Source organism: Centrocercus urophasianus, unplaced genomic scaffold, assembly GCF_019232065.1.
Source record: "Centrocercus urophasianus isolate 14NV4802_14NV808 unplaced genomic scaffold, USGS_Curo_1.0 seq_14, whole genome shotgun sequence".
Classification (NCBI taxonomy): Eukaryota; Metazoa; Chordata; class Aves; order Galliformes; family Phasianidae; genus Centrocercus; species Centrocercus urophasianus.
In genome coordinates this window covers 37,400,893-37,424,710 of record NW_024884586.1, presented here as the reverse complement: position 1 = coordinate 37,424,710, position 23,818 = coordinate 37,400,893, and the positions used below count along the sequence as shown (strand labels likewise).

Here is a 23,818-nt window from a genome sequence, read left to right as displayed (position 1 = left end):
CTGCTGTGGTTTAAAATCAGATGAAAACTTGTGTGACGGCCCAGCGTTCTGCTGCAGTTGTAGCATCTAACCTGCTGACCAGGCCAAGAGGGCAGGGCTGTTGGTTTGGGTTTGTTTTCCCTGGTCATGATGTCAGTACTGATTCTACTTTCTAATTCTTTCTATGTTGTAACAGCTCAGCTTAGGCTGTGGATCTGTAACCACCACAGGAGGAACATAACCCTCAGAGCCTTTCTATTTTATTCTATTATTATTCTATTCAGGATGAGAGCAAGGTTTGCTGGAGATAATGCTGCACACTACCATTAGATTGAATGTGGGGCTTGGGATGACGGAGAAAAAGGGATTTCAAAAACACACGCAATTGTCTGTTTCTTAGCAAGATCTGTTAAAGCTTAAATTTTAGAAAGAAAAGAGTGAAAGCTCATTAAATCAAGTTCCTTGGACAAAGTCAAGGTAATGTGATGTGTCATAAAATAACCACTGGGAGCAAGTCTGAATGTGTATCAGCATTCTGGCATTAAGGTTTCTCTCGTACATGTTCAACAGCTGTAAGCCTTGAAGGGCTGTGTATCTTCGGGGAGCTCAGAAAATGAATACTGCTGTTTGTGGTACAAACTGATTTTTCTTATTCTCAAAGAGTTATGTGCTTGTCTTACATAAGAGGAGGAACATGAAAATAGATAGAGGATGTTGCTACCTGCTAAAGTACTCCTGTCCTTTGGAAATAGCAGTGGCTAAACAGAACCACCATCCTGATCCTGCTGAAGCACAATAGCTCAATACTCTCATTTTGTATCACTATCATCTTTTTATGACAGGTAAAGCATCAGTATCTGAGTATGCAGTGTAAAGCACAGCCTGTGCTGTCTGCTGGGGGGGCTGACATCTGTTAGGTCTTCAGCAGAGGCACCTACCTAGAGTTGAAGTAATAGCACAACTTTAAATGACATAAGCCAAGCATAAGGCACAACTGTTTGTCATGTGCTGCTTCAGTGTTTGTAGGCCTTTTAGATGCAGGCTAGTTGTTCTTCAAACAGTCTTGTTGATAGCAGTATTCTCATAACTGGAATTGATTTAAATGCTCATTTACACAATTCTGTTTTAAACTGAGTGCCAAAGTTCTTTAATTTCTGATTGTATTTTAATGTCTAAGCATAAATATTTTATCACTATGTATTTAACTCCTTTATGGTATCCTGATGTTAAGAGTAAAACATTTTATTTCTGTATTATGAAGAAAGGGACAAAATTTACATAAACTTGTAGCATAAAGGAGGCCATCAGTACAGCCTTCCCCTTACACAGAAAGTCTGCAAGGTTTCCCTTACTCTCATTAAAGCCCTCACCTCATCACATCTCCACCACTGACCCACCAGCATGAGAAGATGGTGTTAGAGGGGCTATAGGAAGAAGTGTACAAAAGACCTGTATTTAACAATTTTTACTGCTGTAACACTTGCAGGTTTTTGTTTTGTTTTGAACACTCCACTGCAGCTGTTCTCCCCACCATAGAGTATTTTTAAATCCAAGTTGCTACAAGACTTACTTCCTGTTGCAGTTATGAGGTTAGTAAAACAGGAACAGCAATGCAATGGTATTTCATTTTAATGAGAAGATTTCTTTGTAAAAGCCAGATCACCATTTAGTGTGTAATATCTTTTAATATCCATTATAAAATCACATGAAAGAAAGGTAGACTGAATCATCATGATAGCTTCTTCCCATTTCACAGAAATTTTGTAAAGGCAATAATACAAAGTTATGCATTGGCAAGACACCAGAGATGAAAGAGACTTAAGAGATACAGGCTCATCTTTTTCTGATCCTTTTTTACCTTGCAAGAGACTACGACATGAAGAAATGACATAGCATCACCTCCTGATTAGAAATCAGTAGGGAGCAGTCAGTGCTGCATCTCCTGCAGCAGTTTTTCAATCATGGTTGAATGGGTGCTGTAGAAGGGCAGCGCGTCCACCTCCATTTCCAGGCTGGCAGATACTCCACTGCGAACCTCAAGCTGCACAAGTGCTTTCAGAAGCTTTTCTTCCTTAAAAGAGAAATGAATATGATACAATTAAAATCCCTTATCAGGCAAAAACATTGAGGCCTTAATTTTAAACCCAGGGAAGACTCCGACCTCACCCGCTGGATTTTTTTGCAGACACCATTTTTCTTCTCTACACTCCTTCAAGGAGCATGATAGTGTCAATTCAGAAATGTGAATCCTTTCCACCTACTCTGAAATTCCTATATTGCACAAATAAGAACGAGAGAAACCTCCACCCGAACTCCCTGCTGTAGTTTTCGCTGAGCAGCAAGCTGCAGGGGCATCTTTAAACCAAAAGTACCGAGGAGGAAACAGGGAAAAAGCTTACAGGCAGAACCTGAACAGGCTGCATGATCACTCTCCTTTCCTGCGTATTGAGTGGTGCCAATGTGCATTTTGCATCCTGACCTCCTTTTCTATTGATTTTGAGAGTTCTGGGCCCTTAAGAAAGGGCTGGGGAGAAGAAATACCCCGAAGTTGCTCTTTCCTGGAATTCTTTGAAATAATGTTTAACTTGCTATGTTTAGAACTGTGACTCTATTTTGTGTTTGTAACAGTTATTTTCTTGCTTAACAGTAATGTAAGCAGATATGAAGCATGTTCCAAACTGAGCTGTTATAAGTACACAGAGGGAACCAAATCCTTGATAGCGACCTACGGGTAAGTTAGCATGAAAAGAAGGGATGAAATCAGCCTTAAAAAAACGCTACTTCTATCAGCAGTGTCACTGGCACAGTTGCAAGAGGCCTCACATCTCGCAGTTCTGCCCACTCCCAGAATTTCTGAAAAGCCACAGCTTCATTAGCAGCAGTAGCGAAGAGATCGATCCCTCCCCTTCTCTCTAGATTATCATTTCTGTACATTTCCCAGAATCTTAAAACTTTGGGACCTCCCCATTGGCAAGTTTTGAACTTCCTGTTGAATTTCAATGAAGGGGATTCAATTGCAATCACAGGGAACGCTGGCAAAGAAGCGGGTAATGTGACTGGGTATGCCTTCCTTCCTTGGGGACTACACAGGTTACTTGTGTATACACGTTCAGTTTAGCATGATGTTATAAGATGAAGACCTTTAAGACAGCGGTGCGTAAATTGTCTGTTGTTTCAGTAATCTTTGAGAATTTTGGAGACATTAAAAAATAGTTATTCCTGCTACTCTGCTTTTCATTTGACATGAGGCGTGCCCATTAAAACCTTATATATCATCTTAGCATCTCCTGTAAAGATGAAGTATTCCTCTAATTTTAAATTTAAAAAAATCTAAGGAGAATAAGTAGCCTAATCACATCTTAGCTTCCTTCCATCCCACGCCCTATTAACTTACATAATACCTCAATGTAGTCTCATACATATATGCATACACATGTATATGTATATATCTTATTTCTTGAGAATGTCTATTTTTTCTATGAATGCCTTTTCTGGTTGGTTTTAATTCCATTTGCGTGATACTCTGCTGTGAGGGAAATTGTTACGGCCAAACAAAGCCCTATCCTTGTCCTTGGCAGACAGCTGTATAGGTTGAAATATTTCTTATTAGCTATTCCCATACAATAACATTAGGAATGTCTTTTATATCCTGAATAAATATAAATGACCAAAAATGTGTAATGTTAAAATATCTAATGTTCTCACCTTTAAAGGGTTGTTTCTTTCCACAAAGACCTATAAGCCATACAGAAATAATTCAGCTGTTACATCACTCTCATGTCACAAAAGAGACCTCTGAAGTGGATAAGCAAAATTTCATTGTAATTTCAAATTGTTTCTCCTACATATTTACAAGCTCCAGCTCTTTGACCTGTTTACATGGGGGAAATGGTCTTGCTTACTTAACGTTATGAAACTATGCTTGATACAGTACTCTATCAACAAATGTTATTGTTGAACTTGTAAGAAACATACACAACATGCAGTGTGGTCTGCAAAGTGCTGCAGTTTACTCACAGTACTCTGATTAGTAAATGTTTATGTTGGGAGTGAGGAAATCAGAAATAAAAAAAAAGGACCCCAATGAAATCCAAACCCAACAAATTCATAGAAAAGGAACTTGGTAATTTGTATTTACTTCATGGAAAAACTCGCTCGTGAATGAAAAAATTGATAAAGAACACTAAAGCAAATGACACCTTTATATATTGCTCATGATCATGCAGACAACAACTCTGAAAGAGGTTGTAACATCTTTCTCTACATTCATCTCAGAAAAGCTCTAAGAATATAAAAAAATATAAAAGAATATAAAAAAATCAAACCAGCATCATGAACTGACTCAGCTGTGACTCAACTCCACAGTTGTGGAAGGTAAGTAAAACTACATTGGCCAAGATATTTCCACCTGATAAAGTTCTCAGCAATCAACAAATGCTTCTCTGTACCTCTTAGTAAAATATATGTAAAGGGTAGTTTAGAATAATCTTCGTATTCAGTTGAGTGGGAATAGAGAGCACTGCGGTTCTGAGTTCTGCTGCAGTGCAGTCGTGATGTTGCTTTAACATGAAGGACGTGATTTAGCGAAGGGTTCTTAGAGTTAGGGTAGTATGGTTAAGCTGCGGTCGGACTTGATGATCTTTAAAGTCTTTTCCAACCTGAACAATTCTATAAGGCTGCAGAGAAATAACACACATTCTGAGGAAGTCATCTTCATTTAGTTGTTACGGTCTCTGGGTTTCGTGGAAGGAACACTAGTTTGGAGTAAAAATGAAATATTATAAGAAGGCAGCTTGGTGCTTAGGCAAGTACACAAATATGTACTTTTTATCCTATTAGGGGAATTATTGCAGCATTAAAAGAAACTATTGGGAAGAGAGCAGCTGTAAATGGTCTGATTTTTTTTTTTTTTTGTACTAATGGAGTAGGTGAACAATAATGTGTTCAGGCTCAGGAAATCTTCTGCACTGTTTACTGTTGCATGATGTATAATTAAAGATACAATCTCCTCTTGTCAGAAAAATTTGTAATTTTCTTTCTTCCCACAAAACTGCTTCCATTAATTTTATCTCAATAGATTTTGTGCTGAACTTTCAACAGCTCATTATTGGATTATTATCAATATTGCCAGCTGCGCAGCATTGTAAAATAAAAGCAAGAAGGATTTCCTGTATACAATATCCCATTTAATTGCAATATCTGTTACCAGGAAATTTGATCATAGTAGATTTGGGATATGTTAACTTCAGAGGAAAATGAGGAGATGTAAATGGAAAAAACATACCATGAAAAATACTTAGTCTAATGTTAGAGCTGCCTTACGCTTTGTTAAAAGTCAAAGGATAGCAAATACAGCTACGCTGAATGTTGGGATCAGTTTCAGTTTTATATCCTTTAAACGAACAACCAAAACAGCAACAAAGTAAAGTACTACCTACTCTAAAAACCTAGTTGGAATTTCAGGCAAAACGTACTGTCATCTTAGTGAAAATACTTCAGCGCTGCAGACAGTATCTATGCTGGATATTGCAGAATGGTTCTATGCTTGAAGTTACAACGCAGAAATAAATTCATTTATGAGGCTTTTGGTGTTCATACTGCCTTGAATTCTTTACTGAATATTCTAACCATGATGTGGAAGCAGGTTAGCCAGGAATTGTAGAAAGATGAGAAAAATGCAATGACTGGGCAGGATTTTAGTGGCTGATACCTGATTCATCTGCTCACAAACGAGTCCCAGCTCCCTGGCCCTGTGGAATTTACCTTTGTAACTGATGGAAGTGCGGACAGCCAGGCTGTTTTCTTTGGTGACTGTGAAAACCCAACGGCTCTCCTCAGATAGCGATCGTGTATTTCACAGGTACTGAGAATATACAGAGCACAAGCAATGGCATAGCCTCCCCAGTTAGAGACGCCTGCGAATCAAAGGAAACACCATGAAACCAAACTGTTAAAAGTAACACTACATCAAACAACAATTATTGTAAGCATACCTAACCCCCAGAAGTCATTAGGCACTTCAACTGAGTCACACAGCAATGCTGTAACAGAACTGGGATGTGAATCAACTATTGACAGTAATTTGGAAAATATATTTTAGAAACATACAATTAGATAAGATGTTAAAATGTTTTCATTGGTACTTCAGACTGAATTTCTGCAAGTTTTCCCCAAGCTTTCTCTCTGGTTTGTCTTCCAACAAAACAAAAATTCACTTGGGACTGGTTTATAAAACAATTCTGTTTAGTTTATGTGAAATCCATGAACTTTTGAGGAACAGTGTTACAGCTCAGTGTCTTTTGCTTTTAACAATACAGAAGCAGATGATTTTTGATGAAGAGAAACCATGCAGATTTTCACTGAAGTCAGATTTCTTAGTGAAACGCTGCACCACTCTAGAGAGTCCCTTTTTGTCACAGGTAACATCTGATCAAAGAATTCAGCAGTTTTATGACATAAAGAGGTCTGGTGGAACTGATAGTTGTCTGTGTCTTGATATGTCTTTTGTTTAAATGTTGTGTGCAAAAAGACATTCATTCAAATCTAGTTAATATCCAGACTGTCTGCATGCTGTGATTAAATCACTCCACACAGCCCTGTTTGACAGCCCGTTTGTTGGGGCTGCATTGGAGAATGTTAGACTTGAAACTTGCTGTAAGAAGTTCTCTCTGACACCTCCACACGAGATGCAGAACAGCCAGATTTTTAACAACTGTGGGGGTTGTTTCAATGCATGTCGTGATACACTGAAGATGCAGTGCATGTTTCAGTGCATCCTCCCAAATGTGTGAACATTCCCCTTACTCGCTTTTAGGATCTGGGTGTGACGATTGCTTTCAAGGTGAAAATCACAAGGATTTCCCCAACGGCCATGCATGTTTGACATGTATGTTAAGCAGTAAGAAGTAGATAAAATTATCACCACAGTCCCGTTTCTCCCCTCTAAAATTGCTGTTCCAGTCTCTGCAATGTTGGAAACACAGGTGTTCCAATTCACGTGCAAAATGGACCATTCAGTTCATAGACTGTCCTTGCTGAGCATGTCTCTTCACAAAGGAATTCATTTAATACTGGTTCAGACGTTATGTTAGAGGAGAATTTTAATCTATAACATTCAACTTCTGTTGTACATTAAGATGTGCATTAGTATGGCTGCTGAAACAATTTATCCCCTCGTGTAAGAGCAATACAGCCAATTAAGGCCTGTCACTGTTTTGGTCACGCTCACAGAGGTTCATCAGTTATACCAAAAATTCATATATGCAATTCAAATATTCAGATATTTTTTAAAAAATTCTCAGGTCACTCTTCCCTGTTATTTCATTTAAGGTGTGATTTCTCCAGAATATTGAGGGCTTGCCCAGTTGTTTCCAATTAAATGCACTTTTGACTGAGCATCCTCAATTTTCACTCATTCCTACATGTGCAGTTGTTGCTTAACTGCTCAGAAGATGGACACGATACAGAGACTGGTTGTGATCATACAAAGAAAGGGCCAATACAAATCATTTGGAAAGACAGGTGCTTTCTGTTCAGTTCTCTTCACAACATCAGCAACTCTCCCACACTGAATAAATCCCTTACCAGCTACAACAGCAAAGTCAGCTGCAACATCGCAAGCTATAACATCTCCATTTTTAATGTGCTTCTTTACAGCATCTTTTACCTTGCCCATTCCTAATTCATTTCCTCCATCTCCAACACCTTTAATAAAAAGAGAAAAAGATCAAATGAGTATGAAACCAGCATATAACGCTCCATTTACACAGGAACCAGAATCTTTCCTGGGAGTTTCTGTGAGTGTTCAAAGCTCCATCCGAGATGATTTATCCTTTTTACTGAAAGTGTCTATAAGCAGAAGGTCATGAAATAAGGAGCTGAAGGCATCACTTTACCACATGCTAACATGTAAGTGTGTGTACACAGTGTATGTAGTGCTCGTGCAGGCAAAATAAATCAAAATTATCAAGCAATTTTTGGTAAGTTACAAAAAAATAGCAATTTTTCTGAAGTGTATGTTTAAAGAACAGTGCCTCTGTTTTTGTTGGTCAAGCAGAAAATCTGCATATTTGTCTTCCCGAAATCCTGAGTATCAGTGATTCTATGTAATGTCAGAACCCTACATTTGTCACTCGGAGACCTGGAGATGAGGGTAACAGATATTATCACCTTAAATACTGCCTTTAGTCTCTTTCTAGCATTAAAAAAAAAAAAATGAAAAAGAATATAATTAATTAAGTGGATATAAATATTTTACCTGATCATTTAAATGGAATATTCTCAAATTTGTGCTAGTTAATGTCTGAGAAAAAGAATATCCATTTCCAGAACTGTGAAGAGCTCCAAATATTCACTGCAATGTATGGCATTTGAATTTCAAATGTAACTTATGCATAATACGTGTTGTAGAAAGTACAGTATTTCTAATTTACACTTAAAGTGCTGAAAATCAATAATTTTAGCTACATGAATATCTCACGTATCTCTATACTAAACTTCTGTAAGTGAAATTCTAAGTTTTCTCTCAACACCACTGAGGACAACGCACTCCTTTCCAGATGATTATATCACACTCATGTTTTCTCAGAGAAAAGGACCTATTACACCAGATGAGACTATACAATCTCTGCTCAGGAGAATGTACTGTTAATTGCAATTTAAATGAAGATTGCATCTAGACTGCTGTTTTAACACAGCTATAGCAACCATAAAATGGTTACAATAGTTCAAAATTCAGTAGTCATCTGCTTTCTCTGTTGCCTTTCACCTATACAACACGGAACAAAGTCAGTGTCAGAAACCAGACTTAGGGGACTGTAGGTAGGCCCACTCATATGTATATAATGCTCACGTAATGATAATACACACCTGGGATCACTTATTTATCCTTAAAGAACTCTGAATTCAACTCCTTTATCAGCACCTTTCCAAGGGAACTTGTAATTTTTCCTCTAACACTGCCTCTTTAAATTCAACACAGACAAACAGCCATAGCCCTCAGGTAGCTGGCTATTCAGCACCTGCCTCCTGCTTCACCTCGTTTCCAGTAAGTACAAGTTCCTGTTTCACACTTCTTTTGCTTTTGAGATTGTAACACAGGCACACACATACCTGTTGTTGTTATTCCTGGAATGGTTTGTGCAGCTAAAAACAGTTCATCTATGGGATCTACAAGATGTTTAATATTAATTTTCCTGGCATTGTAGTAATTGCCATCAGCAGCTATCCCGGCACGCTCTATTGCTATCAGGTGATCAAATCTGGTTAGAGAGAGGAAGAAAGCAGTCAAAGCTATGATTCTCACCTAAAAATTTTTCTGTTCACTGCTTCTCCTGTTGTAGTTAGTTCTAATTCTTGATCATTTGAGATGTGATGTAAAACTTGGATACTGTTTTGTTATTTCTTTGTGTAGTTTCCTACAGTTTGTTTTCAGAGCTTAATCTAGTTTATCTACAGATTTAACGCAACTTCCTCAAACTACTTTTTTGTTGCCAATAAACAGAGACTTTTGTGGACTCTTCCAAATGAATTTTTCTTTGTGTTAGCCATCTGGGCTTGCACTGTCTCATGTTAAAATGTGCAATGTCTTACAAGGTGAAGATGCCTGTATTTATGTAAAAATGTAGTGTCTGCTTAAAGAATGTTACTTGCAAATTGTTCACTTGTATCTGGTCAGGGAGTTTCTGGTTTGGGTCTTCACATTTTGGGGCTGTGGATTTGAGGTTTCTTTTAAATTTTAAGTCGATGTCAGTTTGTGGCTTGTGAAAGTACACAGATGTACTGCAGATGTCCACCACTTTAAGCAGAAGTTTAGTAGCTAATTCTGCCTCTTGCTATTAATAATTAAATTATTTTATTTCCATTTCTGCAGCTTGAACTGTCAAGAGGTGATTGTTTCTGTTGAATTACTTAATTATTTGTGTGTGGGTATCTACTGTGATAGAGGAGACCTTAAACAGCTTAGTTGTCAACTTTTAAGTAGAAGCTGGCTGTAATTAAATTATGCTTGGAAAAAAATGCTTTTAAAACAGTACATAATAATGGAAGACTATAGTATGCCAAAATTACAGTGCACACTAACATCGCACCTCTTGTATCTACAAGAAAGATACTGAGGCCCTAGAGTGTGTTCAGAGAAGGGCAACAGAGCTGTGGGGGGTCTGCAGCATAAGTCTTACAAGGAGCTGCTAAGGGAACCAGGATTGTTCAGTCTGGAGAAGAGTGGGCTCAGGGGAAGCCTTACCACTCTCTGCAGATCCCTGAAGGGAGCTTGTGATGAGGTGGGTGTTGGCATCTTCTCCCATGAAACTAGTGATAGGACTAAAGGGAATGGCCTCAAGTTGCAACAGGGGAGGTCCAGCTTGGACATTAGGAACAACTTCTCCAAAAGAGTGTTGAGGTGCTGGAACAGGATGCCCAGGGAGGTGGTGGAGTCGCAGGTGTTCATTTAGATGTTGTACTAAGGGACATGGTGTAATGCAGAAATATTGGTGGTAGGTGGACAGTTGAACTAGATGATCTTGGAGGTGTTTTCCTACCTTGGTGAGCCTGTGATTCTATTTAGAGGGAAATGGGATGTGAATAAACTGAATAAATTGATGAACCAAACGCCGGGGTGAAAAATGTTTTTTATTAAGAAGAAAAAACTGAAGGTAACAGGATTAAAATGCTGCAAAAGGAAAGTTCAATAAAAAATGAGCAGCATACACCTATTTAAAGGAAATGTAAGTTGCTTACTGAGTAGTGAAATGCGCATGGAACTACTTAGCAAAATTTCCCAGTGCATTAACATTAATCACACACTTGTATACATCTGAATTTCTGCCCAATGTTGTACACTGAACACTATGTATGCAAACAGTTCAAATTGATGTTCAGAAGTTGGTGCATATTTCTCTAACTTTGGTGTGTGCTGCCTAAAGGCAACAGGACAATCACTTTCACAGTATTAAAAATGGTTGGGATTTACTAAATCATATTTGATTCCTCAGTTCTTAGACTTGAACCAAAGCTCTAGAAAGCAGAAATATTCTTTTCCCTGGTCCTTCTCTGATTCCACCTCTCAGCATCCTGATTTTTCCACTAATCTAAAAACTGGGAAAAACATATATAGTATTGAAATGCCTATGTATATTGCTGTGGAATAACAGCTAAAAAGCCTTTCTTTTCTTTTTGCAGATAAAAAGAGCTATTGATACATGAAGTATTTTTTCCTTTTGTATTCCAGAAGTTCATAATCTCAGAATAACATGGAATTCTGTACATGTGCTCCAGTACAGATGCTCTGATTCAAAGTTTGCTCTACTCGTTCCAGTTCTTAATGGCTTGCAAACATTACACCTTTTTAGATCATGGCTGTTATTTTTATTATCACTCCATGCAGTAGAAGTGTGACCCATTCTCAAAAACCGAATGAACGTACCTAGGTCTTCTGGGATTCCCATTCTCACACAAAAATGTTAAAGCTGAATCAGCACTTTCCCTCTGATAACTCAGCAACGGGACAGGTTCCTTCAGGACTCCTGAAGGAAAACAAAATACAATTCAGATGCTTTTTTCTTTTTTTTTTTTTTTTTTTTTTTTTTAAATTTTTTTTTATAATAATTTTTTTTTTTTTTTATATTTTTTTTTTAAGGAGAATTTAGGACTCAACAGGTTTATGTAGTTTCTGATAAGCTTTCTACATCCTTACTTTAAATTAAAATAATATACATGTTAGGACTGTTAAATGGGACCTTGGGATAGAAAGCTACTAGAATAAGAAGAGACATCCAGAATTCTTCCCAAACAGCTCGCCCAGGCTCACCACCCAGGTGCATAAGCATCAATTTGCTGCCAGCTACCTTTAACTGAACATCATAGCACTGCTGATCTGAGCTCACAGGATGAATGCTTGCTTGTTCTCTGGAAAAAATAAAATCCTGTAGTAAGTTACAATGAGATTAACTGAAGTGAACCTTGGCTCAGATTAGCAAGACAGAACTGGAAAAATATCTCTTACCGATTTGCACAGCCTCTTCAATAATCTTTTTATTCAGATCCATGGCTCTCTGATCTGTTACTATGGCTACATCTTTCTCCAAGGCCTGCAACATGGCCGCAATAGCAAGGGCTCCCGGGGGCCCGTCGTTCTCTTCCGGCGGCTCGTAATTGAAGTGGGTGGGAAACCCGGTGGTTACCAACACGGACCGAGCATGGGACAGGGACAGGCAGGCCTTCAGCAGCTCGCCAGGGCGGAGTAAATGAAGGATGCCACGATTGCCTAGGAAAGTATTTTTAGAGGCTCATTGATTTATTTAAGGGAGCAGTACGCTTCTAGACATTGCTCTCTTTTTGAAGTTTCTGTCTGGATGAATCCATGTGCTTTCATTACATAATATGAGGAAAAAGGGAAGGAAAAAAAAAAAAGAAGAAGAAAAAGAAAAACCTCTGGTCAAGGCAGCAATTGGGCTGATTTCCTCAGGAAACCTAAGAAGGTGTAGGATATGAGTAATGAGGGGAGCGAGCTGTGCTTCCAGGTTAAGAATTTCAGTTAACTGGGTTTTGGAAATCATACTAGCATTTTATGTACTAATGCAAATAATTTTCTTTTCTTTTCTTTTCTTTCTTTTCTTTTTTTTTTTTTTTTTTTTTCCCCTAAGAAGAGTTTATTGAATATTGTTTTCCATCTTTTTACCCTCTGCTTCCCTCTGGTCTGTGGTTATAGTCATGCCAGACCACATCTAACTACTGAAACTAGATTAATACTTATCTTCTCATGTTTTACAGAAGGTTCAATGCAGACCTCAGATGAGTAATCTGGTTCTTTATCTCCACTTAACTCTATTCCCTCAGGAAAGAGTTAATTCCCAAATCAATTCAACTTAATGAAATCATTAACCACAGCAGTGAAGGTTCAGAGCTGCTGTAAGCTGCTGGGAGACTTGCAAAACTCAATCACTACAGTATTATCTAGGTGACTACTAAAAGATCTTGTTACCTGCTATCTAACCTTGACAAATAGGTGCATAGTAGCAGATCTCTCTTCTCTTTTGTCAGGTGTTGAAAAAGCAACACTGCGTCTGTGTGAATCTTATATTTTTTTCAGTATTTCTTATTTCATTTCCTGGGATTCAGAAACACAAGTTCGCAATGCAGTCCTTTAGATTTTCTTGCATTCCTGAAAACTACGAATACTATCATGATGTGCTGGTATTCATGAGCTGATAATGAGAGGCAAGTCCTCGCTATTGCTTTCTAGTCTCCTCATATCTTAATATTTCTCGTGCTTTTTTCCTTCTTTCCTACTGTTGAAACTGTTTCCTCTGTCATTATCTCTTAATTCCTCCTACATAATATAAAGCCAATGCATAGATAAAATGTAAACACTGGACACAGAAGAAAGTTCTCAACAGAACTCAGATAGAGGAAGGATATATTAGTCTCGGAGAAGCATGGTGTTTCAAGTGAGATAAAGTACCACAGCAGTGTAGGCACTCTTAGCATTTTAACAACAAAATAAGCCAGCTCTGAAGTTAGCTCTCATGTTTCTCTAGAGCGTGGCATTGTGCCATGCTGAACTCCAGAGTGGATAAAAGGAAAGGCTTTGTGAGTAAAAATAAACAGACCCAAATATATGCATGCAGCCAAACCCTGAGCTGGGGAGAGCAGTCTGTTAATTGCTTTCCACTGCTGCCTGTAGAGGATTTCAGAAAACTCATGGTAAACTGAAATCAGGATTTACAGCAGATAGAAGGGTCTAATTGAACAGATATTTTAGGAATGGCTACGCTATTCTGTTTGGCTTTTAATCCTTTATTCTCCTCTCTTCTTTTATACACTCAAAGCCCTATCTTTCAACATTCTCTTGAGATCAGGTTACTTTGGTCCATCACACAAAGAGCTCAGTGACAAACATTCAGCAGAGCTTGGTGTAGTTTCACTGATCAGAGAGGGACGTTTGAAAAACACATGCAGCTACAAGAATATCCCCGTAAGAAAACATTAGTCATGAAAATATTAAAGAAACATGTTGTTTACTCAACAGTGAATACAAACATAGATGCTATGAGCTTGCTGAGACATCCTGTTCTTTACATATCAATTTCAGATTTATTCAGTAAACATTTCTTATTCCCTGTGGACACTCCAGTCTGCTGTAAACAGAAAAGCTTCTCTGTACTTTGAGAGAATACAGTCATCAAACTTGTGTGTTCCTTTACTGATGAAGTTGAATGGTTCAGGTCAAAGTCTGGTATTAAATATCACCATGAAATTGAAACATCAAGTTATATTAACAAATATATATATTTTTTTAAGGTTAAAGTTGTCTTTATGTTCTTACTGTATTCTTTAAATTTGTGGATAGCTGTACAAACAGGGTCATTCATATCTACCTCAGAACTGAACTGTTACAGGAAGAGATTTTGTTTTTACCTGGATCTATTCCAATTAGGCTCTCTAGAGTCTTTATCTTTTTTGCTGCTTCTGCAGACACCATACTGTAATGCAAAGGATCTTGTGAAATGCAATGGACTTGTGGGACTTCTCTTGAGGATCTGAGCATAACACTGTCATTCTTCAGGTCAGTAATGAACATGCAGCCAGAAGAATAAGTAAAAGCCAATGGAGATCCTAAAACAGATAAAACAAAGAACAACCCCACAAGCTTCAATTAAATGCTTTGTTATTGCAATGTATCAAAATGTCAGAGAGATAAAATCACAAGAAGCTATTTAGCAACACAGAATCCCTGCCTGATGATACTTATAAAACAGGTGATATTTTAAGATACACTGCAGCAATAAAACACTTTGAGGAAAGAAATGTGCGCATATATATATAATATGCACATATATAATATAAAAAATGTGTGTTTGTGTGTGTGTATATATATATATTTATGTACATACACATATATAAAATGTTTTCACTTCTGGAAAGCTCATGTGGGTAGTTGAGATCAGGCTTTTCTACACTACCATCTCTGATACCAGCCTGAGGCAATTCAGGAACTGACAACTGGTACCCTTCAAGGAAGCCAGTCAGGAATTGGCAAGTCTGAAAGCTAGGTTTGACGTGCATGAGCTAAGAACAAGTTAACACTGAAGTTTTCATAGTGTGTTGGTGATGTTGTTTCTGTAAAAATTAATTAATTTTCTAGGTTCTAGGCTGTTGCTGTGTCTCTCTATACCTCTGAATATAATTTTAATAGTGATATGACAAAACTGTGTTAACTTCTACCTGCTGGCAAGTAGTTATTGACTAAGAAAATGGAAATTGCATCTTTGCACAGCATCCTGTCTACCTAGCTAGGGTAGGTATAAACAGGCAAGGAGTTCCTGAAGTTCCTTTTGCTAGAGAACTAGAAGAGGGAATTTGAGAAACACTAAAACCTTGATGAGCAATAAGCTTATTCCGATCTGACAGTATGTTACCTCTCTAATCTGAAAATATTTTATTTATATATTAATTCTGGAAATCTCAATACTTGACCTACATAATACTTGATTTGCTAAAATGGGCATGTTTTTGGATAAATCACATCAGGCATATTTAAACAAGCAAAACATTACTTTGTTGGGATGGTGGAAAGGGAGAAGACGTGCTTGCTCTGTGCAGGATCTGTTGGGAATATATGGGCAGCAATTTAAAGGAAAGTAGGGAATGTGATCATTGAGGTTTTATATGCCTCACCAAACCACGTGAATAGACAACATATTAATGAAGCTAGCAATGACTTAGACTTTGATAGATCAATGACCTGGAGCAATATAATGCTGTCACTATGGTTTAGTTGAGGTTTCTCGCCCTTTGAACTCATGTGTGCTGTAAATTACTGGGTAAAGCACAGGATAATAACTTTTTACAGAGGGTAAGGTTTTCATTATATAAAGTGTGTCACATAAACTTCACTGAGACAAAAACTGAAACTTAAAAATTCACAAAACAATAACAAAATCTTTTTTCGGGTCAATCTCTCTCTGTCTCTCTCATGCATGCACACATACACACACACACACACACACATGACTGAAGGATGATTTTAAGAGTTTCCAAAGACAGTACATACTGCAGTTGATGACTGCTTCTATTCCTGTTACGCTGCAGGCCCAAAACACAGGGATATCACCAGGGTGAAGGTGAACTGGATCTCCGTAGTCTGGCTTGGAAAGATCTTGTATTCCCAGCAGACCTGTCATTGACCAATATAACCTCATCATAGGTCTCAGACAAGCAGTAATATTACAGAAGGTGAGAGGGGGACCCCAAATCCTACCCGGTGATACTGAGAGAATAAGGGCAATGGCAAATCCCCCTGAAGTGGCATATTTAGTTTGCACTGAGTGCATCTTCTCAGGACCTGAGCTGTCTTGTTCCTCCTTTTTGTTGGTGACATCAGTAAAAATGTGTTCACTTCATTTTTGCAGCAAAACACAGACAAGATGTTCATACTGAGTTCCCAAGATATTGTACATCTTTTCTCTCAACATAGGAATTGCAATGATGGCAAGCAGGAATAAATTAATGCAATGCAAAATGGGCTGTTTCTAGAACACACATCCTAATTCCTTAGCTTCCTGCATTATTTAGCTAAAGAAATGAGAAATCTTTCACCTCTCTGGGTTGGATTAGTGCATCTCACTCTTAGCCAGCTTTCACTAACTTGTCTTTTCCTTTAACACCTACTTGCAGTATTCTAGGTCATTCATTTACCTTTTTTTTTCTGTTAAAATTAAATACACAGGTGAGACCCTCACCCAATCTCTACTCAGAGCAATGAATTCTCACTAGTCTCTCAGATTTAAGCACCGAGACCAAATAAATTACGGCAGTGTACTGTTACCAATGGCATCGCTTTCCACGCCATGCAGTGTGATCTGGCTGTGTATGCAGCTCATGAGCCCACTGACTGACAAATTTCTGTCATTCACACACATCCACCCATACTTCTCCCCGTGCCATCAATCTCATTTCTACCCTGTCTGTGGAATCCCAGGCAACAAGAAAGCATTTAAATATAAATGAAACTGCATACATTTTTGAAACACGCAACTATACTTTTTACCAATAGCACTCTTGATATATAACTGTCATTATTCAAGAATTCTATGTATTCCACTCAGCCAAGACTACCTTATCTTTTTTCTTTTTTCTTTTTTTCTCCTCTAGTTGAGGTTTGTATCCATTAAAATAATTAAAACATTAAAATAGTGGGGCAGGTATTAAAGTCTTAACATTTCCCATGGCTTCCCTTCCACCATTTTTATTCTTATTTTTTTAATTGATAATAAACCCCACATGGAATGAAATATGGAAAGTACTGACCAGGGTTACCAATGTGAATTGGTGCTCCATGATTTTCTATTTTTAATTCAGATGTTGCTAGCACAGCTGCTTCCAATTTGCTTTCAGGAACTGGTCTCATTGTGACAACTAAGTTGCAGCAAAAAGTAGAAATAGCGTAGCATGGCACAGCTGTCTGGCAGTTAAAAAGAACCAAAAGTATTAGAAGAAATAAGCCAGATAATAATATTCATTTCAAATCCTTTGGAAAAAGAAAAAAGTTTCTTCTTTTAAGATTCAGAGGTGAAATCTACCATTCTTAAGCTTCTTCATACAGACCACTAAGTGCTCCAAACCATGTGTTTTTTGCTTCAGTACATGTAACGTAGAGCATGAGCTCAGTATATTCAGAATATTGCCAGAAAACAATTCTGTACATCCTACATGGAAAGTGAAAAACTAACAAAGCATCATAGTGACAAATCAATTTGGTTTGAACCTCTTCTCTCTATTGGAATTCAGAGAAACTACGTTCAATAACACGTGAGGGTCAGGGCTGCTAACTGGCAGTCCTCTATTGCAGAAGCAGCGTGCCGATTCTTTGCATAAAAAAGGTCTTTTGTGCCTCTAGGAAAGATCTATGGAATTCATCATCCTTTTTCACTGGGATGCTGAAACATCTTTTCTATTCAGAAATACAGCAGCCAAGGTTGCTAGATGTAAATATCTGATATATAAAATTGCATTTGAATATAAGTGAAAAATGTAGATAGCAACAGCTGCATTAAAAATGTTTGTTAATTTTTTATAACAATTATACCTGTTACTGAATAAATGCACTCTGTAGTTCTTCACACTATTTTTGTGCTATAAGCAATGACATTCTCCTAATTCTAAAAACGTTAAAGACAGATACGTAGCTGTTTTCTTTTTTCTTTAATCTTGGTTAAGGGTCTCACATGAAGCACATTTGCTCCTTCAGTTTGACAGGCAGTACAGTAAAAAGACTGCCAAAAGATAACATTCATTTACTAGAGCAGTACGCTAGGTATATGAAAAAGGCATTCAGTTGTATTTGAAAGTGTTCTTAATATTAGTCTACCTACTAGAGTCAGAATTATACTAGGAGCTCTGCCAAGATTAAAATCTGCACTATGCGGTTTCTTACAGTTTTCATGCTATGGGAGGCATTTTTCAGGTCCCAGAGGCCTGGATCCTAGCATGTGTGCAGTATCAAGGCTCTACAGCCATAGGAAAAATCCGAAATGTGGCCATTGTACTTGCAGAACAAACTGTTGCTGTGATGGTTCATAGCAAATAATATTGCTGCTAACTGGGAATGGTACAGAGAGTGGGACATGTATTAAAGTTGAGCGACAGAACAGTACATGTTTCCTTCTTAGTTTCAACTGATAACCTAGGACTAAATTCAAATGAAATGGCTGCCATTTCATGAAAAAGAATAAAATACCAATTCAGCTTTGCAAGAAGTTAAGAAAAGCACTGATCTGATTGGCATATTTGCTGGGCATATTTTATCTCATATTTTCATACACTTAACACCAGTATCTGACTGAAGTTACTGTGCAGAATTAAAAAATTTCTGAGTGATCAGTGTAGGCACATAAAATAAATATGGACAAATAATGAAAAGGTTATAGCAAAGATTATGTCTGTGCATCCTTACCTTATACATGCTTATGCTACATTTTTGATCAACATTTCTTACAGGAATGCCAGCAGCTTGAAGTACTTTTTCAAAACTAGAGCTGCAGCCTAAATAGAAAGCCACCATGTCCTTCAGTTGTTCAGAATAATCCTTTAGACTTTTTAGAGATCCAGTAAAAGCTCCGTACTCATACTTTCTGTACTGCAGGCAGTCAGTTCTAGTGAAATAAGAAGTTATCACAGCTTTCTCATACTTTCTGAAAATATGTATGACAAAAATTATCAAAAATTATTATTAAATTATTTTAAGACACTATCAAGCCACAAGATATAGCTTACTTTATCCATTTCATTTCTTTCTGAGAAACAGTGGGGAAAAAATTTAGTATTTGCAACAGGAGACCCTCAGAAATATCATATAGCCACTATGCCTGTGTTAATATCAACAGGGAGAGGTAAAACATTACAACTTCATTCTTCTCAGACTGCAGAATTGTAAGAAATTTTATGGAAGTTTCCTTTTGCTTTAGAGAAATACTTGCAGTACTGATAATTGTGATAATACATTTCTCAAGAACAAAACCATCAGGCTGATTCTATCCTGTTATATTCACGTGCAGTTTTCACTTAAAGGTGTAATTCCAAGAAAATAAATTCATTTAAAATGTATATAAGCACAAGCGGGTTATTCCCTGAAACACTGATTTTTTCCTAATCATCATCAGCACTCACTGCAGAACTTTGAGAAACAGAGTCAGTCTGTATTTACCTGATATCAGAATCACTATTCAGAGAAGGGCACTTCCATTCCCCTGGTTTACTTCTGTGTAGCAGTGGCAGCGCTCCACTGTTTGCACGGCAGAACTCCTCGAAGTCATCAGCAAGGGACTTGTGCAAAATCACGACACTGGCCTGTTTGTAGCCTGGAATTGTGGAATTCTTCAACTTAAAATGTAATGCTGAGCTGCAAATTGTAGCCTCTAAAATAGTAAAGTTCTGGTACAGTGTCCATATGCAGTCTATTTCTTACTGCATGGGTGTCAGACCTTTCGACTTGCCTGGGTTTAGTGAAGAGAAATTGTCTTGGGCCACGTAGAAAATATGTAATAGGGTTATGAATATAAGTAACAAAGCTTACTTTTTGATAAAATGTAAAAAAAAATAATAAAACACCAAAAAAAACCCCATAAAACTAGTGGGATATTTGACCTTGCTTTCATGAATGTAATCCTTCAATGTCTTGTTCAGTGAAAGTGGTTGTAATTCTCAGTGAGCTCTCAAGGTGCTCCTCAGAGATTTTTGGTCAAGTATTGCTCCTCCTGTGCTTCATCCTTAAGATCAGCGGTTCACAAATGTACTTGCTGCCAGAAGGCAATGACATGAATAAGGCATGACTCTAAAGCACGGAGTATTTTTTCTCTGTTAAGGCAGGTCGTGCTGTGTCTTTTTACTAGACTTTCATCAAATTCTTCTTTGAGTTCAATGTCTGATTGCAAATCTATACATGTTTGAAAATGTGCAGGTAATGCATTTATTTCAACTGAAAATGGAATCACAGATATATATGTATAAAAAGATGCTTTTTCTGGAAATCTTGAAATCTGTTATCAGATTCACTTATTGAAACTGAAAGCAAGGGTGCATATTTTTTTCTTTTCACAGGCCCGTGTTAATCCAACACATCAAAATGCATGAAATTATTTTCTGTAACTTCAGCTCACCATAATTCAAATTTGAATTATGGTTTGAAACAGATAAGTTGGTAACAGCACAGATAAGTTGACTTTTCGCCTTGAGAAGATGCATGTTAACTCATTAAATCCACCAATAATGATAAATCTTAAGCCATTTTTCATCTTCACTTTCTGGCACAAATTTTCCTTTTGATTCCATAAATGACATCTCACAAACCATGAAATCTTTTTAGCATTTTATTCTGACCTTCTTTCAGAAAAGTGAATTATGGCCTCATAATCTGTATCTGTACATTTAAGGAACTCCTAGAACTGGTGATGATTCAATCCATTGGACTTCATGATATTTACAGCTTTGATGATGATTTGCATGACATTACCCATTTTTAAAGCTTCCACACATAAATTTTCTTGATGTACAGTGCAGTGATATTTCATCAAACATGATCTGCCAGTGGCAATTGTATCATGTTCTATTAATTTTTGAACTCCCTCCTTTTAAGCAGCCATCGCTGGGGTACCATCAGTAGCGATGCCAGATATGTTGGAAAGGGTTAAAGAAAATCACTTTAGTGTAATTTTTACTGCTTCATAAAAATCAAGAGATTTAGTTGTGTCTTTTAATGGCACCAAAGAAGCCATTTCTTCAGTGACATTGTATTCATCATCAATACCTCTAATGAAAATGGCAGGTTGAGCCATATGTGTAGCATCAGTACTTTCATCTGTTGTCAAAGCTCAGCATTCAAAATTAGCAGCTTTACCCCCCAAACTTCTTTTGATAGATTTTCCTGTTTCTTCAGTTTGCCTGGCTGCAGTCTGGAGAAATCAGACTGCATTTTCTTGAATTCAAGAAAAACCTGTTTGCTAAACAAACTCAGCATCAGTAAATGATTTTTCTTTTTTTTTTTTTTTTTTTTAGTTTTAACTTTTTAAAAAAAGCTGTGCCAAGCCAGCTGTGGGCTGTGGGTTGGACATGCCTGACTTAGAGTTTGTTTGCTATGGAAATTTACCTTGAGCTGCAGTTAAAAAGACAGAATGGCAGATCATGAATAATCCGTTGCCTCTCACACTGGATCTTAGGCATTGCTACCATTTCCAATTAAAAAACACACACACAAATAGAAAAAAAATCAAAATTCACAAAAAGAACAGAACTGCTACACTTTCTTCACTTAGAATCAACTTTGACTTAAGTTGTTGACTACTTCCATGCAGCTGTTTCTAAAGACGTTCATATTTTTTGCAATGCATATCGGTGTGTCTTGGGAAGCTATTACTGTGTCAGACAGCAGACAGACAAGAGGCTGTGCAGAAGCCCCCATTCCCCAATTTCCTATGGTAGTCTGTCGTCCAAGAGGCAGTTGAAATCAATGATCTTCTTCAAAACCTGTAGAAAACAGCCAAATTCTACTTTTGACCAAAGCTAACCAAGAAACCAAAAGATAAAATGCTGTTCCTCATGGAAAAAATGTAAAAGTAAGGCTTAAACTGAGGCAAGCATGTATTTGCATACTGAATGTGACCACAAACTGCTCCTTTGGGACTATTCAGCACAAAAATTCCTTTTATTACTAACGAAAGTTACTAAATACAGAAATAGCTTCTTGCTAAATACAGAAAATAATTTTTCTCAAATAAGCATACTAAATATAACCACAGAATAAAAGACTACACTGAGCTACCCTACAGCCTCATTCCCTACTGCCCATGTGAAACCTACAGGCACTTTCTACTGTGCTGATTATATTCACAGATTCTTAAAATTATGGCCTTAGTCAGTGAATTGAACTTGGAGAGCACTGAATTTGAAATGCTATTCACTTCTGTCAGACTGAGTCTGTAGGCAACTTCCAGGAATACTCTAAAGCCAGGAAGCTTTTTTTACCGACTCTTAGGTACCTTTATTCTTCCTCCTGATAACTATCCTTATTTTTTGTATAATGAAAAGATATTTTTCACGTCTCTTATCAGCTGAAGTGTATACTTTCATTATGTATCCATCACTATGAATATATTCCTGAACAGTTCTAGCTAAGCTGGACATGCTGATAATTAAGGCATGAGTTCAACACACTGTTGTCCCAGTTCAGAGAAATTTTGAAAGACTTTTTTGATTTATTTTGTGGATGACAGTGAAGGCAACAAGAAATACTTACTTTAGAAGTATAGTGCAACAAATGAATCAGAAAAATCACTTCTGTGACCATACATCTCTGTGCACTAATTAAAGCAAGGTCTGTGATGAACACATTATGTGGCCTAATAAATGTGATGATAATGTGTGTAAGGAAAGCCAGATTTACCTTTTTTCAGATATTTTCTGCATCCATAAGTTCTCACTGACATAACAGAGTCCAAGTACTTTACATGTGTAGGATGATACATTTTCTCTAATCCAGCTTTGTGATTTAAGAACACAGTGTCAGGGGAATAAAATGTGATTTAAAAAAAACCCGGACAAGTTAAGAATGTAAGTCAACTTGACATTTCATCTCATTTACTTCATTGCTTTTGAGAGTTCTACATTCCTTTGTAAACATCATGAACAGGAAAAGAAAAAAATATATGCAAAGACGTTGCTGTGAGTCCGAAACAGAGTCTCTCTCCATATGGAGCTGTTAGGTCGCCTTACCTTCTGCCATTCCAGAAATATTCCTGTTATGAACTCTGCTGCAATGAATTATTCTTCGCAAATGAGGAAGGAGAGATTTCAAACCTCCAGTCAAAAGCATCTGTTCGGCCTTAACAGAAAGATGTTAGTTACAAATTTAAATACTTGTAAAAAACATTTTAAATTGCTGGAGAACATGATTTAAATTTCCTTCTCATGCCCCAAACAAAGTTTATTATCACTCAGAAGTTTTTAGTTATAACCCAACAGGCAAACCAAAGTTAAAAGGTTACTTCATTGACATTTTCTGAATAAAAGCAAACTGAACCTTTCAGTAAATTTGCCAGAGATGTGCACATTAACATTCAGGATAAAAAACCAAGTTTTGCAAGCCTATAACCTAATAAACATTTCTTTTTTCGTAGTTGAATTTTTGTTTTCTGGACTTCACTCTTCCAAAATTTGCTATGTTATTAGAATTGCCAAAATATAAATGGATTAACTTACAAGATATATTCTATACTATTACTTATTTGTTGAAAATGCTTTCAGACAATTAGCAATGCAACCTTGTGGTAAAAAAAAAAGACTACGTTCA

General features: G+C 37.2%; 1 protein-coding gene across 4 annotated transcripts in view; it reads right to left on the bottom strand.

The window, feature by feature from the left end:
• Positions 1 to 1,590: 1,590 nt before the first annotated feature.
• Positions 1,591 to 23,818, bottom strand: part of DGLUCY (D-glutamate cyclase) — a 39,386-nt gene continuing 17,158 nt past the window's right edge. For 3 of the 4 annotated variants that reach the window (XM_042813228.1, XM_042813231.1, XM_042813230.1), the window contains exons 2-14: positions 23,242 to 23,350; positions 19,682 to 19,835; positions 18,932 to 19,130; positions 17,287 to 17,440; positions 16,031 to 16,153; positions 14,395 to 14,592; positions 11,981 to 12,241; positions 11,402 to 11,501; positions 9,091 to 9,239; positions 7,564 to 7,683; positions 5,743 to 5,894; positions 3,685 to 3,714; positions 1,591 to 2,050 (exon numbers count right to left, since the gene is read on the bottom strand). In XM_042813228.1, the coding sequence (XP_042669162.1) occupies positions 1,907 to 2,050; positions 3,685 to 3,714; positions 5,743 to 5,894; positions 7,564 to 7,683; positions 9,091 to 9,239; positions 11,402 to 11,501; positions 11,981 to 12,241; positions 14,395 to 14,592; positions 16,031 to 16,153; positions 17,287 to 17,440; positions 18,932 to 19,130; positions 19,682 to 19,835; positions 23,242 to 23,350 (1,893 nt within the window). In that variant the 3' untranslated portion in view covers positions 1,591 to 1,906. The remainder of the gene's footprint in view (positions 2,051 to 3,684; positions 3,715 to 5,742; positions 5,895 to 7,563; positions 7,684 to 9,090; positions 9,240 to 11,401; positions 11,502 to 11,980; positions 12,242 to 14,394; positions 14,593 to 16,030; positions 16,154 to 17,286; positions 17,441 to 18,931; positions 19,131 to 19,681; positions 19,836 to 23,241; positions 23,351 to 23,818) is intronic. The other variant, XM_042813229.1, reaches the window with a different exon arrangement.